Source organism: Lipomyces arxii, assembly GCF_038497795.1.
Source record: "Lipomyces arxii strain Phaff 12-163 unplaced genomic scaffold V1512scaffold_6, whole genome shotgun sequence".
NCBI classification, from domain to species: Eukaryota; Fungi; Ascomycota; class Lipomycetes; order Lipomycetales; family Lipomycetaceae; genus Lipomyces; species Lipomyces arxii.
The window spans coordinates 184126-200928 of record NW_027117705.1 but is presented as its reverse complement, the minus strand read 5'-3'; the positions used below and the strand labels follow the sequence as shown (position 1 = coordinate 200928).

At 46.3% G+C, this 16803-nt stretch overlaps 9 protein-coding genes across 9 annotated transcripts; 4 read left to right on the top strand and 5 right to left on the bottom strand.

The window, feature by feature from the left end:
- Positions 1 to 37: 37 nt before the first annotated feature.
- Positions 38 to 2946, bottom strand: V1512DRAFT_261952 (P-loop containing nucleoside triphosphate hydrolase protein). The gene is made up of 2 exons (XM_066916168.1): positions 2644 to 2946; positions 38 to 2586 (listed from the first exon to the last, which is right to left on the bottom strand). The coding sequence occupies exons 1-2, from the start codon at positions 2851 to 2853 to the stop codon at positions 115 to 117; spliced, it is 2682 nt and encodes an 893-aa protein (XP_066771832.1). The 5' UTR covers positions 2854 to 2946; the 3' UTR covers positions 38 to 114.
- Positions 2947 to 3511: 565 nt separating this feature from the next.
- Positions 3512 to 7570, top strand: V1512DRAFT_146628 (uncharacterized protein). The gene is made up of 6 exons (XM_066913035.1): positions 3512 to 4133; positions 4180 to 4815; positions 4862 to 4971; positions 5023 to 5135; positions 5183 to 5272; positions 5323 to 7570. Exons 1-6 carry the CDS (start codon positions 3637 to 3639, stop codon positions 7531 to 7533), a joined length of 3657 nt encoding a protein of 1218 aa, XP_066771831.1. The 5' UTR covers positions 3512 to 3636; the 3' UTR covers positions 7534 to 7570.
- Positions 7571 to 8748: 1178 nt separating this feature from the next.
- V1512DRAFT_252898 (uncharacterized protein) lies at positions 8749 to 10024 on the top strand (the record flags this gene model as incomplete). The annotated part of the gene is made up of 3 exons (XM_066914731.1): positions 8749 to 8751; positions 8797 to 8848; positions 8898 to 10024. 3 exons carry the CDS (start codon positions 8749 to 8751, stop codon positions 10022 to 10024), a joined length of 1182 nt encoding a protein of 393 aa, XP_066771830.1.
- A 12-nt stretch (positions 10025 to 10036) lies between these two features.
- V1512DRAFT_261942 (Mu homology domain-containing protein) lies at positions 10037 to 11904 on the bottom strand. The gene is given in 5 exon segments (XM_066916167.1): positions 10037 to 10949; positions 11004 to 11148; positions 11193 to 11422; positions 11470 to 11870; positions 11883 to 11904. 4 exon segments carry the CDS (start codon positions 11635 to 11637, stop codon positions 10212 to 10214), a joined length of 1281 nt encoding a protein of 426 aa, XP_066771829.1. The 5' UTR covers positions 11638 to 11870; positions 11883 to 11904; the 3' UTR covers positions 10037 to 10211.
- On the top strand, positions 11226 to 12563 carry V1512DRAFT_290893 (uncharacterized protein). The gene has a single exon (XM_066918233.1). It carries the CDS (start codon positions 11699 to 11701, stop codon positions 12443 to 12445), a length of 747 nt encoding a protein of 248 aa, XP_066771828.1. The 5' UTR covers positions 11226 to 11698; the 3' UTR covers positions 12446 to 12563.
- Positions 12559 to 13208, top strand: V1512DRAFT_261937 (ankyrin repeat-containing domain protein). Its single transcript, XM_066916166.1, has 2 exons — positions 12559 to 12816; positions 12877 to 13208. Exons 1-2 carry the CDS (start codon positions 12618 to 12620, stop codon positions 13128 to 13130), a joined length of 453 nt encoding a protein of 150 aa, XP_066771827.1. The 5' UTR covers positions 12559 to 12617; the 3' UTR covers positions 13131 to 13208.
- V1512DRAFT_261935 (ubiquitin-conjugating enzyme E2 G2-like protein) lies at positions 13115 to 13952 on the bottom strand. Its single transcript, XM_066916165.1, has 5 exons — positions 13808 to 13952; positions 13661 to 13751; positions 13544 to 13601; positions 13361 to 13501; positions 13115 to 13315 (listed from the first exon to the last, which is right to left on the bottom strand). The coding sequence occupies exons 1-5, from the start codon at positions 13921 to 13923 to the stop codon at positions 13200 to 13202; spliced, it is 522 nt and encodes a 173-aa protein (XP_066771826.1). The 5' UTR covers positions 13924 to 13952; the 3' UTR covers positions 13115 to 13199.
- Positions 13953 to 14040: 88 nt separating this feature from the next.
- On the bottom strand, positions 14041 to 15515 carry V1512DRAFT_261931 (uncharacterized protein). Its single transcript, XM_066916164.1, has 2 exons — positions 14832 to 15515; positions 14041 to 14791 (listed from the first exon to the last, which is right to left on the bottom strand). The coding sequence occupies exons 1-2, from the start codon at positions 15490 to 15492 to the stop codon at positions 14139 to 14141; spliced, it is 1314 nt and encodes a 437-aa protein (XP_066771825.1). The 5' UTR covers positions 15493 to 15515; the 3' UTR covers positions 14041 to 14138.
- On the bottom strand, positions 15516 to 16788 carry V1512DRAFT_261929 (DnaJ domain-containing protein). The gene is made up of 4 exons (XM_066916163.1): positions 16581 to 16788; positions 16477 to 16531; positions 16248 to 16425; positions 15516 to 16203 (listed from the first exon to the last, which is right to left on the bottom strand). Exons 1-4 carry the CDS (start codon positions 16717 to 16719, stop codon positions 15646 to 15648), a joined length of 930 nt encoding a protein of 309 aa, XP_066771824.1. The 5' UTR covers positions 16720 to 16788; the 3' UTR covers positions 15516 to 15645.
- Between the last annotated feature and the right edge of the window lie 15 nt (positions 16789 to 16803).

Sequence of the window (16803 nt, the reverse complement as noted above, 5' to 3'; positions counted from 1 at the left end):
CCAACAAAATCTACGTCATTCATACGCATGCTAAATATAATTCATAAAACAATCAATATTAATAATATTCTAACCCATATTTACAAACTAACGCCTCATCTAATTTTATGCTTTTTAATCCAGGTCTTCTTCCATCAAGTCATCATCATCAGAATCAATCTCCATAGGATCAGCCTCAATGTCCTGTTCATGATTCGGCAAGACCTGTAACCCGTCACCGTCAGCCGCCAGCGTGACCCTCGCGGTCTCACCGTCCCGGACCTGGTTACGAAGTATCAATACGGCCAATTTATTCAAGACCTCGTTCTGAATCAACCGACTCAACGGTCGGGCACCCATGTTCTTGGAGTACCCGTTCGCGCACAAGAAGTCTTTTGCTGCATCGTCGACTTCAATCTTAACGTTCTTATTGTTAGACGCCAAACGTTTGGAAATCTCATTCAGTCGGAGGTCAACAATCTTCTTGATGTTCTTATGTGATAACCGGTTGAACACCACGATCGACGAAATACGGTTCAAAAACTCAGGTCTGAAATGAGCACGAACCGAGTCCATGACACGGTCTTTCGTAACCGCGTCTGCGTGCGCCGAAGACGTCATCTGCAAATACTCCGCACCCAAATTCGACGTCATAATAACAATGCAGTTTGCCGCATTCACCAACTTGCCTTGGCTGGAATGGATACGACCGTCATCAAGAAGCTGCAAAAGAACAGTCAACACCTCAGGTGCAGCCTTTTCAACTTCATCAAACAACAAGACCGAGTAAGGTCGACGAAGAAGTGCCTCTGTTAAGATTCCGCCCTCTTCGTATCCAACGTATCCGGGGGCAGCACCGAGAAGCTTCGAAGACGACCACTTGTCTGTAAGTTCCGAACAATCAATGCGGATCATAGCCTTCTCGTCCGCAAACAAAAATCCTGCCAATTTCTTAGCAAGCTCGGTCTTACCCGATCCACTAAGACCCAAAAACAGGAAACTGCTTGGCGCGTTAGGATTCGACAGACCAGCGCGATTCAGCCTAATCGCATTCGAAACCGCCTTCACGGCCTCGGTCTGCCCAACAACCTGTCTCGACAGTTCACGTTCCATATTGATCAATTTCACGTTCTCGGCTTGAGACAACTTGTTGACTGGTATACCAGTCAATCTGGCAACGGTCTCTGAAATAATTTCGGGCGTGACAAGATCCTCAAGCAACGCCTGCTCGGAAGTTTGCTTATCTTCTTCCAACGCTTCAATCCTCTTTTTGATTTCGGGGATAGCAAAGTATCGAAGATCAGCCGCCGACGCATTGTCACGTCTACGCTCGGCATCCTGGGCCTTGAACTCCAACTCTTCAAGTCTCTTTCGGAGATTGTTCAACTCCTCGAGACCAGCACGCTCCTGGTGGAACCTCTCACGCAATGGCCTCAACTCCTCCTCAATACTGGCTGCCTTTTGCTTTGCAGCCTGAAGACGATCCTTGGTCGGCTTGTCACTCTTGGCCGCATCTGAGGTATCACGTTGCAGCGCACTGATCTCAACCTGCACCAGCTGCAACTGACGCTCAAGTGTATCTAACGCTTCTGGGCGTGAATCACGTGCGACCGCAACTGAAGCAGCGGCTTCATCAATAAGATCCACAGCTGAATCAGGCAGACGACGGTATGTCAAGTAACGACCGGCCAACTGAGCCGCAGAAACGAGGGCGTTATCTAATATACGAACACCATGATGAAGTTCGTACTTAGCTTGGAGACCTCGGAGAATAGCAACGGTTTCGGTGACAGTCGGTTCTCTAACGTCGACTTTCTGGAAACGACGCTCAAAAGCAGCATCTTTTTCAATGTACTTTCGGTACTCTTCGACAGTAGTAGCACCAATACAATGAAGTTGACCACGAGCAAGCATGGGCTTCAAAAGATTGGCAGCATCACTCTTACCGTCACCCATTAGCATATGAATCTCATCAACGAATAAGATGATCATATCCGCAGCGGTTTCAATTTCTTTCAAAACACCCTTGACACGCTCTTCAAAATCACCCTGATACTTCGCACCAGCTTTCAAAGCACCAAGATCTAGAGACATTAACTTGCAGCCCGCAAGGACTGAAGGAACATCTCCGTCGATGATTCGTTGAGCAACACCTTCAACCACACTGGTCTTACCGACACCTGGGTCGCCAATAAGACATGGGTTGGACTTCGTTCGTCGGGCAAGCACACGGATGCATCGCCGGATTTCCTCTTCACGTCCAATGACAGGATCAAGTTTGCCCTCACGAGCCAACTCGGTCAAATCAGAAGCATACTTCTTCAAAAACTCGAACTCATCTGAAGTGTCCGCAGTTCGAGAGTCAATACGCTTATTGCCACGGACGTTTTGAATCGCAGTCTTTATTCCATCCGGATTAATTGAACCTTCTTTGAGCAGATCTAGGACCGACCGGTCCTCGATCAGGGCTAATAGCAAATGATCCTGACCAACAAAAGAATCCTTCTGGCTTTTGCTGATTTTGTTTGCATTCTGAAGAACTTTAGCAGCAGCCGGCGATGGAGATAATTGATCTGGAGCTGGATTTTGTGCTGGAATTCTAACCACCTATTGATAATGTTAGTATCATTTGTTCATCAACAATATGAACAATAATGGACTTACATGTTTGTTGATTAGTCTTTCTAAACCTTGCCACTCATAACGAGCCTTTTCTACAATGACCTTCAAATAAGACGGACTACCGTCAGTCTCAGGCAAGGCCATTGCAGCAACAAAATGTATTGGAGTAAGCTGTGCATGACTGTACTCCTGGGCAATCCTTGACGACTCTTGAAGGATTCCCGTAACACGATCCGTAAGTTGCATATCCATGATTACTTTACTTGTAATTTGTATTTGTATTAACACATGAACTGGACCGGGAGACACGGGTACATTTTATAGACGGGACTGACGGAAGCTATGAAGTCATCGTGCTTCGAGAGTTTACTAGTTGTTACTCGAACCTTCTTTCGAAGCTTGTGGTTTTAAGGTTTGTTTCAAAAGCTTATTTGTATGGCAACGGCGTGCAACATGACTGATTAGCAGTGCATGTATTAAACTTTAACTAGTATGCAATTTAATGCTTGTCTCCCATCTCGTGATATTTGCTGTTCGCGATTACCCCGGACGAAGTGTTTGTAGTATTAGTTGAGTCTTGTTTATAGCAGCAATAAAGTATGTATAACACTTTTAATAAGCACAAAATAGTAAATAGTTTAAACATTGAAATTAGTTATACTAATCGAATATTAAGCTTGATCCAAATAAGAACTATATAAAATGCATGTATTCTGCTATAATTCTTACAAGTCGTATACATAGTCAAGGGTCTAGTACCGATCTTCTAGCTCATGCCTTCTAAGCCGTGGAGTACAGTAAAAGCCAGTAAACACAAAAAGAAACGTACACGAATTAGACTGAATATACACTCAATTAGTACCAAAAATATCGGTGTCTTTTGTTAAATTTAAATTGATCTAATTGATTGACTCATTTCTGTTTATTTAATCTGAATCTGTCACGTCAAGTAACTGACTGATCACGGCAATTTCGTTCCCAACTCAGTCCAACCCCGCTGAACTATTGTTGATCCAAAAAGGGACAATTTGAGTCATGACTAGTTTCAAAATGTTTTTGTTTGTTTATTTATTTGGAGGTGTCACATTCATTCCACTGGTTGTTTTCGGCGTGTTGTATTACATCTACAGTACTTTGCCTGAGATTGGATCGGATGGTAAAGTGATTCCCAAAGAAGCAATCACAGCTGAAGCTCTGACTGAGGAAGAAAAGCAGAAGGAGAAGGAGCTGGCAGAAAAGGAAGCAGAGAAACAAAAAGCTGAAGATATTTTGAAAGCTCTTGAGAACCAGACCAAGGTTGGCGTTGATGCTTACATGACCGGATGGTTAACGGTGTGTCGTGAATTTTCCTTGGAGAGAACGACTGGGTCTAGTTCAGAGAAACCGATGAATGACACTGCGTACATGTCTTTTTACAAGCATTTGCTGGACAAAAAGCAGACAGCAGCTGTGGGATCGCAAACACCGCCAGAGTCAAAGATCAAGCCTAAGCCAAAGAAGAAACAGGCAAACACGTATTTTGCAATTTTAAGGTGAACAAGACTTGTACTGTGTGTTTATACACAGCTGACTCTTTAGACATGGCAATCTTTTTCTGTACGACAGTCCTGAATTGATGAATGTTCAACAAGCAATTGTTATTGCTCAATACTATGTTCAGATATGGCCACCAAATGTTCCAGATGGGCAATTGTTCATCAGAAGACATGCTATATGTTTGGCTCCAAAAAGGAACAGATCGCATAGTGATGAGCTTGACTTGGTCCCGAATCCGGCCACTCCACCTAGGAACGCATATTTTTTGTTTTCAGAAAACTGTTCAGAAAAAGAAGATTTCTATTTTGCGTTGATTAGAGCAGCAAAACGTCCGTCGGCTAAAACGTCACTGTCAGGTGGAATCGCAAAGACAGGGTTCCCTGACCCACTCATAGACGCGCATCCGCTCCAGTTTGAACAAGACGATGCCATTCGTTTGATCCAGACACTACACTCATCCGAAGCTCATCTGCAGTCAATGTGGCTCAATGCGCTGTTAGGCCGCATGTTTCTGGCTTTACATGATACGTCTGTGATTGAAAACTTTATCAAAAACAAAATCGACACAAAGTTATCGCGTGTCAAACGGCCATCGTTTTTGGGAGATATCACGGTCACTAAAGTTCACTGTGGGAGTTCACCGCCATATTTCACAAGCCCAAAAATGAATGAATTCTCGTAAGCTCATCACTAAAAAGTTGAACTTGTACTGACTTTGTGCTAGACAAGAAGGAAACATGACTGTCAGTGCTGATCTGACCTATGAAGGCGATTTTAGCATAGAGATAGCTACCAAAGCAACGCTGAATTTTGGGTCCAGGTTTAAAACACGAGGTTTGTTTAAATTACAGTGGAGTTTCAAAACAGTGCTAATGTGGAACCCAGAGGTTAGTTTAGTACTATCAGTCGCGTTCTTAAGTTTGGAAGGTCGAATCAATTTCACAATCAAACCACCTCCATCTAATAGAATTTGGTACTGTTTTGAATCAATGCCGAAAGTACGTTGCTAATTTGTCGTTTGTTTAAGACTACTGACTTGGATTAGATCAAAATGGCTATTGAGCCCGTTGTTAGTTCTAGACAAATTACGTATAGCATGGTGACTAAGGTCATCGAGAATCGGATCAACGATGCGGTATATCTATTGCATTGTATTTATTACGCTTTTAATATTAACTTTTGCAGCTTCGTGATTCACTGGTTTCTCCGTTCATGGATGATCTGGCATTTTATGATACCAAGGAAGACTTTTTCCGTGGTGGAATCTGGGACCGGAAAGTTAGAAAAGTACAGCAGTCTGAAGGTGAAGAACAGATGGCGACAGCGTCTGCAATCGCGGAAAATACAGAACAGCAGATCGAGGCGCATTTCCAGAACGAGATGCGCAATCATATGGACAACATAAGCATTTCGTCTGCCATGTCGATGGACTCTGACCGGCAAAGTGTGTTTGACGACGGTGCGTCTATTATGTCACAAGAGGTCAGGCACAGAAAGTTGGACATGTTTGCGGGCGACGAAGAAGGTGGACGGCGCAAGCGTGGACCGGGATCGTTCACTGGATCCGCACCCGCGGTCGTCGGCACCGATCGCGTGAACATTGTAGTTGTAGACGGTCAGGTGGTCAGTCACAAGGATGCATCCGTGACTCAGTTTTCGTCGTCGCCGAGCAACCGGTCGTCAAGCCGGTCGAGCGGCCGGTCGTCGTTTTCAAGGAACGACGCGGATTTACTTCGCGCAAGTATTTCGCACAACGCGTCTTCGAGTCTGGACAGCTCAAGTTTTCATGACGACGACACGAGAAGTATCAGCAGCCTCGAGACCGCGAAAGATACGGGTCATACTCGGTCAGATTCGTCATCGTCACTTTCGTTCAGATTGAGCGGCAGTCCTGACGATGACCGCCCAACCATATCCGAGTCGGTCAAGAGATGGAGCAATAAGTATTTTAGCTCGGCCAAGAAGTCAATGACAGAGCGAGTTTCGAGTCTGAGCTTGAGCAGCAGCAATCCGACCGTGCTTCGAGAAGATCGAATCCAGAAGAAAATCATTGAGGCGAGACTTGCGGCCAACGACGATACATTGCACAATGCGCCGAAACCGCACACGTATCCACCAGATTATGACGGTCCGGCTTCTACAACCGATACAGCGGAAGAACTTACAGACGGGCCGGCCGTGTTTGCGTGTACACCGGCGTCCGAGACCCTGGCTCATAGTGAGAGTTACGGCCCGACCAGCATGCATTTGCCAGGTTCTGTAACAAACACACAGACACCTCCTGCGCTACCGGCGCGAAAGCCGGTGCCAAGCTCAACGACTACGACGAGTACTACCACCACCACGACGACGAAAGTTACGCCGATGGTAGCGTCGGCTACGCCAGAGCAGCAGGAAGCACCTCCTACTCCTCCTCGAACTAACGTCGAGTCTTCACCTAGCAGTCCGAGTTCACCCACGGTCGGTGGCGGGACTCCGCCTGCTTTACCTAGTCGATTTGGGAGTATACTTGAATCTAGCAGGCACCATGAAACATTTGCCAAGAGGAAGCCTCTGAAGCCAAAAGGTGCGACAGAGCCTGCTGGGTCGCTTGTGATTGAGAAGCCGGAACCCGCACACACGGCGTCGGATGCGCATGGGGCGTTGGATTCCGGAGTTTCGTCTTCTGTGGATGTGGATTTGACGTCTTCTGTGGAGAGCTCAATGACCGGTGGATCCGTACCTGCAGATTTGATTAAGTTTGAACCAGTCACCGAGCTTGCACCAGTTGCAACAGAGACACCAGTTGCAACAGAGACACCAGTTGCAACAGAGACACCAGTTGCGACAGAGACTCCTGTTGCAGTCGAAGACGTGCCAACAGAAGTCCGCTCGCCTCCGCCATTACCGCCGCGACAGCCATCTATACGTGTGCCGCCGACGTTGCCTCCACGACGACCGACCCTGCGAACGCCGTCTCCGCAATCTGTATCGGCGGACAACTTTGACATGCCGGCCATGAACTTTGCCGATTTGGTAGACGAGGGCAACAGTTTTGGGCTTGGAGGGTATGAGTTTTCGCAGCCGCAGTCGGCGGTGGGGTATAGTACTAGTCCGACGTACTCGTCTAGCGCGGGGTCGACTTCGTGGATGGATAAAGGTCGAGGACGCAAAAAGAGCGAGTCGATTGCGTCGGGTAGCGTAGACGGGACGGCTGTCGATGAGACGATGCCAACAGTTGAGCAGGACAAGACGCCGACGGTCGAGCAGGACGAAGATGTTTTTCGATCAGACGTTGGCAAGTTGAGCGAAACGTTGGCAGTGTCTGAGGATGTTCAAATGCCTGAAACAAATGACGCGCCGAAGGAATCTGTCATAGCTGAGCCTGCTGATTTGAAAAATGTGGAGACGCCATAGGCGGGAATCAAACTAGGTTGATATGGGTTAGAATGGGGTTTAGGTTGTGATAATTAGATTGCATTTACAAATATTATACTGTCCACTGTATGCCTTTGACCTTTGTACATTGTTGTCGAGTATTCAAGCTCCGGATCTTGGAAGCAAGAAAGTTCTTTGAGCAGCATGACGTGGTATCTTCGTAAGCAATGTCGCAAGATTGACCGGTTTCTGGCCTACGTGTGATATCTTGTAGAATGCACACCGGTAATTTCGGGTGTTGGGAGTTTGAATTTAGCGGAGAGAGCAAGGTTGGTTCGGTACGAGTTTTTTGCGTGAGTAGGGCAAATGTATTTCTCCGCCCTACGTACGCATACATACATCAGAGTCGGATCTAGAAGTAAAAGATGATTTAATGAATTCTAAGTCTCTTGTGTGTTTGTTAGTCATGACGAGGTGGTTCTGTAGATTGATCTGTGTTTGTCGTTCTGTCTTTGCTCTGCTCTGTATTCCATCTGTATTAACATCGCATCTGCACTGAACTTGATTAACATGCGTTTATACTGCTTTATTCTGTACAATCTCGTTATATCTGTCAATATCTGTACTTGAAATTTCAACTCGGCCTACTTCAAAAATGTAAACAAGGCTAAACAGCAGATCCAGCCCAATTCTCAACTTTTTCAAAAAGAAGATTTTATAGTCAATACGAGCAAATGCCGATTGAGCATCGCAATGGTTCTATTGCGTTAGCTTGTTATACAATGAATATCAATGCAAGAAGTTTTTGATTGAGTTTGTTTTTGGTTGTGATATTGACGTGGTGTAGGATCAGAACTTGGTGCCGTTTGCGCTTGCTGCGTGTTCGGGTTGTGAGGGTGGGATGAATGTTAAGTCGGTGTCGTCTATGGCTGTGAGTTTTTTTTTTATTGTTGGGGGGAAGTGAGTTTGTGCTGATTTGTAGGACATGTCGAGCGCTGTTGTGGATGAGGTAGGAATGGTGTTGGATGTTGAATGATTCTGATGAGATAGTTGAAGTCGCCGGCGTCAAAGAAACGACAACGTGTGCTTCATGCATTGTTAGTGCAAGCCATTAAGCAGAGAAAGGTGAATACGAAGTGAATCTATCAAATCATACTGACAAGACAGACACCGACCACGTCGCCTCATACGCCGTCGACGACATCATCCCGGTTCGTGTTTAAAGACGTTTTATGGAGCGCGTATACTAGTCGAATGGTGAGTTTTTTTTTTTGTTGCTCTTAAGTCTGATGCTGATTATAGTCTTCGAAAACGACGAGCGTCGACGCTTATAGCCCGGCAAAGTCGTCGCCGAGTCAGTGTTTGATAAGATATAGATAAATAGGGATGTACTGATGTTGTAGGCTCGAATGATGACAAAAAAGCTTTTTTCAGGAAATGGTTGCACACGTCTGCGTCGCGTGAGACGTATAGTGACCCGAGTGAGCGATCTCCACGCAGCGCGGCCGACGTGGTGTTTAGCCGTGTTCGCGGTAGGCAAACCACGCTTGGGCGATTTTTCAAAAAATATTTTGCGCCGACGGCGGCGGACAGGAGCAGTGATGCGAGCGAGTACGATAATCTAGATACCGAGATGAAGTCAGAAGATTGGGATGTCATTAACCCGAACACGTGTGCCCGGGTGGATGAAGCTAGTCATGGCGGGAAGACTGAGAATGCTTTTTTTCCTGGGTTTGAGATGGACGTGTTTGATTTTGGTGATGTGGTGCCGTTGACGATCGGGCTTGGTCAGGTGGACATGTCGCAGGATCCGATCGGTTTAGCGCAGCCCGAGATCCCGGATCTTGTTGGAGGAACTGGAAGCGTGGATGAGGTACTTGTCGAGCCTGAAGTGGATGCGGCGGTGGAAGTCGAGTTTGATGAGGTGGATGAAGGGTACGAGGCAGACGATGAGTCGATGGCGACAGGCAGTGCGACCGCGACGTCGTTTTCTACGATCCCATTGTCCGCGCTGCAAGAAGATATCACGCGGTCTCCAGTCGTACTTGAGCCTGAGCCTGAGCCTGAGGTCGTACTCGAGTCTGAGACTGAGGTGAAGGATAGTGTAGAGCCAGGGTATGCCGGTGTGCACCTCTATCGCGAGTTTACAGAGCACGAGGAGGAAGAACCGCAGAGCGGTGGTGGAGACACGAATCTTGCGTGCAGCCGGCACGAGGACGTTGAGCTGCAGAGTGTGACTGATGGGATTACGGAGATGAGTCTTGAAGTGTTGCAAGAATTGGAGTTCGGGTCTGAAGTAGACGATATTTCGCTTTCGTTTGACGCGTCGTCATCGTCATCGTTTTGCTTGACCGAGTCGGACGAGGTTTCGACGACGGAAACAATCACACCTGGTATTTCTTCTGTGTTTCGACGACGACCGGGGAAGATATTTTCACGACATGTGTTTGGCACGTTAACGCCGTTTTCGTGTCGATCGTCGCGGCAGTCTGTTGTTAGTTTGGATGTGGGCGGTGAGCGTGCGAGTTGATGTCAGCGACCGATGGTTGAAAGAGTATTGTATAATTAAGTTAATATCATTACATACAACATGCATTTGACACTATAAAGTTGTATGATCGCTGTGAAGATTGATAGACAAGTAACATACATCGAATTATAAGCGCGAGAGAGATGTGCAGGTCAAGAATACATAAGAGATGCGACTAGGAAACGCGCTAGGGCAGGCGTATGATGTAATCGTCGCCGCTCTGGGTGATGTAGCGGACCCAAGGTAGACTGGGGTACTGTAACTTTGGCTCTATGATTTTCAAGTACCTGACCTGGATGCCTGAAGTGGTGAAGTACGGTATTTCGAACTTGACACTGATTGGTCTTTTCTTTCTGTCCGGGTCTGATTCATTGACGGAGGGAAGTCCTAATTCGGCGCGCATGCTGAACTCTTTACCACCGCCGAAATGTTTGATTTTCCATACGATTGCGCTTTTTTCTGGGGCGTAGTGGACGGTGCCGACAGTTGTGCGAAATTTTGGGGTGTCTGCGTCGTCCGGGACCGGGATTGTGATTTCGACGTTGTTTGCAGTCGAGCGACGTTTGAACTGCGCGCGGGCGTTAATTGCAAACTCGATTCTTGATCCTGCGTGGGTTTGCACCGCGCAGTCGACCCAGATCAGGGGTTTAACTTGAGTGTTGAGGCGGTAACTCATGAGTTCGAACTCACCATCTGGTGGGATGAAGGATATGGTGCGGTCGTTTTCGAAGCGCGAGAGACGGACGCATTGGTGGAACTTAACGTCTTCCATCTCGATTGACTTGCCGCGTGATGAGCGGCCGCTATTTTCAAACATGACGCGGTCGTTGAGACCGAGCCTGAGCTCTGGCATGCCGGATAGGTAGCACTTGAGTTTAACGGAGCCGAGGATTTCGCTTCGTAAGACTGCGCCTGTTGAGCTGACCTAGATGAATTAGAAAGGAAAGGAAAGGATAGGAAAGAGAATGGGGTGACGTACGAGAAGATTGACGGATTCGATGACGTCGAGAAAGACCTCGTTTTTGCGATACCTGATGCCTTCTGAGCGCCAGGAAACGGCGTTTGTGACTGCGATGGGAGGACGGGCCTGGATTTCTAGCTTGTGACTTTCTTGGGTGATGTATCTGGTTGTTAGTATGAGCATGATAAAGAGTAAGTGCACCCATACTCTTGTAGGATTTTGGTCTCTGTAGTTTGTGGATAGCCAAAGTCCATGAGTTCATCGAGTAATTCGTAAATGATGACGAAATTGTCGCGAATTGATTCTTCTTCGAGTATTTTGAAGTATTCTGTCAGTACCTGGACCAGTTTATGTAGAAAGAGCAGGATTTCAGCAGCGTTTGAGTTGCGTTTGGTTAGAGCAAGGAGGTAGAGATTGCTGTGTCTGATGTACAAGTACTATGAAGTCAGTCAACTTGATAAGAGAAAGAGAGTAGGAAACAGACGTTGATTCCTTCATGAGAGAAACAAGGCGGCACGACGGAGGATTCTTCTTCAGCGTCAAGAAGGAGGATGGGGAATTTGTCGACGGCGGACATTGGGACATCGCCACGATAATTTCGTGAGAGTAGAGGTTTACCTTTTAAATCGAGGAAGAATATTGCGGATGCCATTGGTGATGGTTGTAGTTGAAGTGATGGGAAGAGAGTGAGATGGGACGAATCTTATCTGTGTATGACGACACGCACAATGTCCAGTAACGACAGTGACACTTATAGTGGCACTTATAGTGAGCATACGAATGAGAATACGCAGAATAAGCAGATTAAGCAGAACAAGGAAATGGAAAATACAAATAAAAGATCAAGAGAAGAAAGTGAGAGAGAAAGTGAGAGAGAAAGTGAGAGAGAAAGTGAGAAAGAAAGTGAGAGTGATGAAGCTCCACCGTTGCCTGAAGGGCCAGTTCCGGCGACGGCAGAACTAGCACCGGTCAGTGAGTCGGTCAGTGAGTCGGTCAAGAGCGGGAAGAGCGAGAAGAGCGAGAAGAGCGGGAAGAGCGAATGGAGTGAATGGGAGAGGGTGCTGGATGAAGATACAAATACGTATTATTATTACAATCGGCGTACTAGACAGACACGATGGAACAAGCCTGAAGAGACGACGGGCACTAAGGACTACGTTGCGACTGGGTTCTTTAATAGGTTTACCGGTAAATGGCAGCCTGGTAAAGTAGAGAATGATGATGAGAATCAAGTTCGAGGAGAAATCGTTGCGTTTAATGAATTTTCTGATGAAGTTAAGTCTACACGACAGATGAATGCATTCTTTGATGTCAACCAGATGGTGAATCAACACGATGGAAGAAGTCTAAGGGCAGAGAGACAACAACAGAAGTTAACAAAAAAGCAAGTTCAGGATTTTAAGAAGCGTAAGAAGGAGAAGAAGGAGAGGAATCAGAGGGCGTGGCTTTTAAATGATTAGGGTGTATATTATCGTGTGTTGTACTGTGTAGTGTGTACTGTGTAGTGTGTAGTGTGTGCTATAGTGTGTATCGTATAGTGTGTATCGTATAGTATGGCATGGCATAGCGTGTATAGTGTGTGTACAATATACAGCACAGCACATACAAATAAAGACAGACAATTTTCACAAAATGAAACGAAAACTAAACGAAGATGAAATTGACGATTTATTGGATTCAGCAAGATCAAACGACTTGAATGAATTAAAGAATAATCTGAATTTGATTTCTACTCGACTTGAATGTGCTGAATCTGACGTTATTTCACATACAATTGATGTGTATTCAAAGAACACTTTACTTCACATGGCATCTGCGAATGGATTGTTAGGTAAGTGATTCTGCTTACTACTTGTGTATGTGTATCATTCATTAACAGAGCACGATATAGAAATAATCCTGTTCTTGCTATCATTCAACATAAATAACATGCTCTCATTCAAAAATGAATCTGGAAATACTCCGCTACACTGGGCATGTTTAAATGGTCATTTGAATATTGTTAAAACACTTTGTGATTTCGGTGCTTCTCCTTTTGAGAAGAATAATTCAGGTCAAGACTGTATATTTCAAGCAGAAACTAATGAGAAGTTTGATGTTGTTGATTATTTACTTGAACGATATCAAGATGAAGAAGAAGTATAGTCTCTATTGTGTTTGTGTATATAGTATATGATAGTATAATAGTATAATAGCATACAATAGCATACATCACTACATCAACCCCAACGTCTTACGAACATTAGCCTTCACTATCCGATCATACTCTGCTCTATCATTCCTCCACACTTTACAAGCATCAATATTAGCTCCACTCTCATCGTTTGGTTCTATTCAATTAGTACCCGTATTCAATCTACACATACAGTACACACCTGCCAACATGCTCATCACACTAATCAAGATCTTCTCAACAGATTGAATCGGACTCCATCGCTCAGACGCTGATTCATACATGTTTGGATCATCTCCTGGAGCATGAAGAATCGAAATACACACTGTCCCATCCTTGTACACTACTGATCAATCTTCGCTCTCTACTCTCTCCACGTACTCACCATTCGGATGAAATATCTCACACGTAAACTTCATCGTAGGCGGACTCAAAGGGTAATCCTGTTTGTCAGTCCATACTCCTCCTCCATACATAACATATCTGAGCACATGCATCATACCTTGGGAAAACTGAGCGTAGCAGGAAACACTCCACCTTCATACGGGGTGTCCTCTGGTCCTTGTATTAAACATTCCCATTCAAAGAAATTACTACTCGTCAGTCCCGTTCACTCCAATGTCTTGTCTTGTCTTGTCTGTCTACTCACTCCTCGTCTACAGGCCCCGCTGAAATCCCATCCGGTGACTCATTGATGAGCTGTTTATACTCCGTCATCAGTCGCCGTACCGCTGTGCCCCCTTTAGCATTCCCTGACTTGTACATCTCTTGTCTTGTCTTGTCTTGTCTTGTCTTGTCTTGTCTTGTTGCTAGAAGCGTCGTCTGGTCACCATAAAGCGCCACTTACCCCTGAACCTTATGCCTATTATACTATACTTAATATACTTAATATACTTAATAATTAATTATAGACACTATGCTAACTATACGATATATTCAATACCCCCAATAACAACCAGTACACTGCACTCATGGGCTCTTCAAAACAAAGTCCCATCACTCTTAATAGCAATAGGAGGTCCCCTAGTCCCAGGTCTGATCCTCGCCGCAAGTTCTCTACCTCCCAACCACGACCCAGCTTCTAGCAACTGCGCCAAAATCAACTCATCCTTCGTACCCGTAACCCCTAGCTTCTCATTCACAGCAGGCAAAAGCATGTCCAGCAACCCGACAGTAACCGCACGCCACTCAACAATCACATCGTCCTCGGGCAAAAACACTGGCACGTCATCGTCTTCCTTGTCGACTTTCAAAACGTCGTAGTTTAACATCCCTTGCGCCCGTACGTGTGGTTTCAAACTCAACACTCCAGTGTCTACAAATAAACCCCCATTGCGATATTCTGGCAACCCGGTCTGGACTTGCTTGTCTATAAATTTGATCCCACCGTATTGTTCCATCGGTACTAGAATAGAATAACAAAGCCACTGGCTAAGCTTGTGAAACGGAACAATATGCTCCCACTCCTCGCCGTCTGGCATGCTCGAACACTCCCACGCGTCCCCTAACGCAACACCGTTTAGTGTCGTCCGTCCTTTAGGCCACACCGGTCCAAACCCATTCATAATCACGTCCCACACAGTCAGTACCGACACAACCGTCGTCCCCGTTGTCGCTGGCGCTTGCAAATAATCTACAATTAGCAACGACCACAACCCACAGTATCGACATACCAAGCATATTCCCAGGCCGAGCACTGGCCCCAAAATACTTCGGTCCCGTCTCCAACGCAACACCCAGCCTCTGCAGAATCTCCGCTCGTCCAGAAACCCCAGCCAGCAAGTTCTCGTCCGAAGACTGAACTCCAACTTCAAACCTATCCATCTTCAGACTCTTCAGCCCGCCTGAATCGACCTGGTACGGATTGCTCATATCTGACGAAAACAAACCGGACTCAAACATGTACAAACTCGCGACTGCAAGTCCCTCGCTCCTGCCGTACGCATTCCGGCCGTGCGCATCCCCACCTATGGGCTCTATAAACTTCCACTTATTCCCGGCACCAGCATCAATCAACACAGAAACAACGTACAAGTCTACAAGTCTCCGTGCAATCTCACGAGCATCCACGCCGCTCCAACGCCGTACGAGCTTTTCAATCCGTGACACCCCGCCAACGTCAAATTGCTGAGCCCGGCCATGTGGTGGGATCTGACTGTAGTCATCTCCCCAGTCACGTCGGATTATACCGCACACGTACTCTACCACTCTACCGAACTTGGACAGATCAACGTCGAAGTTCGTGAGCTTGTTCTGTTCAGCCTTTGCCAGCACAAACCTCGTCCGTTCACGAACAGCCGGTAGTGTCCTCAGGTATAGTTCTGGATGGTTCATTTGCACTCACACAGGTGTGAGTGACCTCGACACGCTCGAACGATCAACATGACTCAAATTAAACTTCACACTAAATAGCTCGTGCGTAACTTTAATAAGCCGCACGTATAAACTCTATTTGACATTCACACTCCTTCGACACAGTACAAATCATCACTTCCGTCTTCTTCGCCGTCCACCAGTAACAGTCGCGGCCTCTACTACTTTGCCGTCAGACAGCACCTTCTTATTCAGCTCCATTTCTGCCGTCTTTTCTTGTCCTTCCTCTCCCTTTTTTGCCTTCGTCTTTGACTTCGTCTTCGCCCTTGGCTTCTTAACCGGCAAAGAGGTCTCATTCTTCACAGAAACGAATTTCCCGAATGACGACTCAAACAGCCAAACCGGAAACTTATACAGCACGGTCCGTCGCCAACTCGCAGGTTCAATATCGTCCGGGTCAAGAATGTATTCTTCATTGGTCGCGCTGTCGGCAAGCCACACTGTGCCATCCGGATACACCACGAACGTCCGACCAGACTGATCTTGAATCCGACGCTTGGAGTTGTCAGCTGGTGGATACCCGTTCGGCCATGCTTGAGCTTTGCATTCGCTAATGTATCGTTCTATGCGTTTGCGTTCGGTCGCTGCGGTCATGCTCAGAATTAAGTAATGTGCTGCTCCAGTGATGAGGAATATAAACACAAGCACAGCACTTAAGCCAGGACGAAAGCGCTGATTGTTAATGACAGTCGTAGAGAGACAAAGAAAAGACATACAGCGTAATAATATCCCGTGCCTTTCCATCGAGGAAACCCTTTCTGAAGAAAGAAATCATACCGCTCCTTCTGCTCACCGCGTAGTATATTCGCAATGACTCCAAGTCGTGCAAACCGGTCTGTCGCTCCAGCCGACGGGTTCTTGTCCGGATGCATCTGTCGAGACATCTTCCTGTACCTGATCCCTCAACCATTACCACCGCACAACCCACACTCAATTTGAACATACGCCTTTGTGATTTCTTCCAGCGACGACGACGGTCCATTATCCAATCCCAGAAATGCTTAACCAGTCAGAATGAACGAGTAACAAGTCACACAGAGAAGAAATACAGTAAAAAGTTGTGCCTTTGCCTTCATGTTTCTCCAGCTCGTCGTTCAACCGAAAAATCTCATGATCCTGCTCAGTCCATGCCGCAAGTGCCGTACCACACAATGCCAGACTCGCAACCAGTATCAATGCCCACCTCATGATGTGTCGAGCTGCTTCTTGTTGTTGACGAAGAAGCAGCGCTGTAATGAAAACTTAACTTACCCGGCCTGTTACTCATCACCC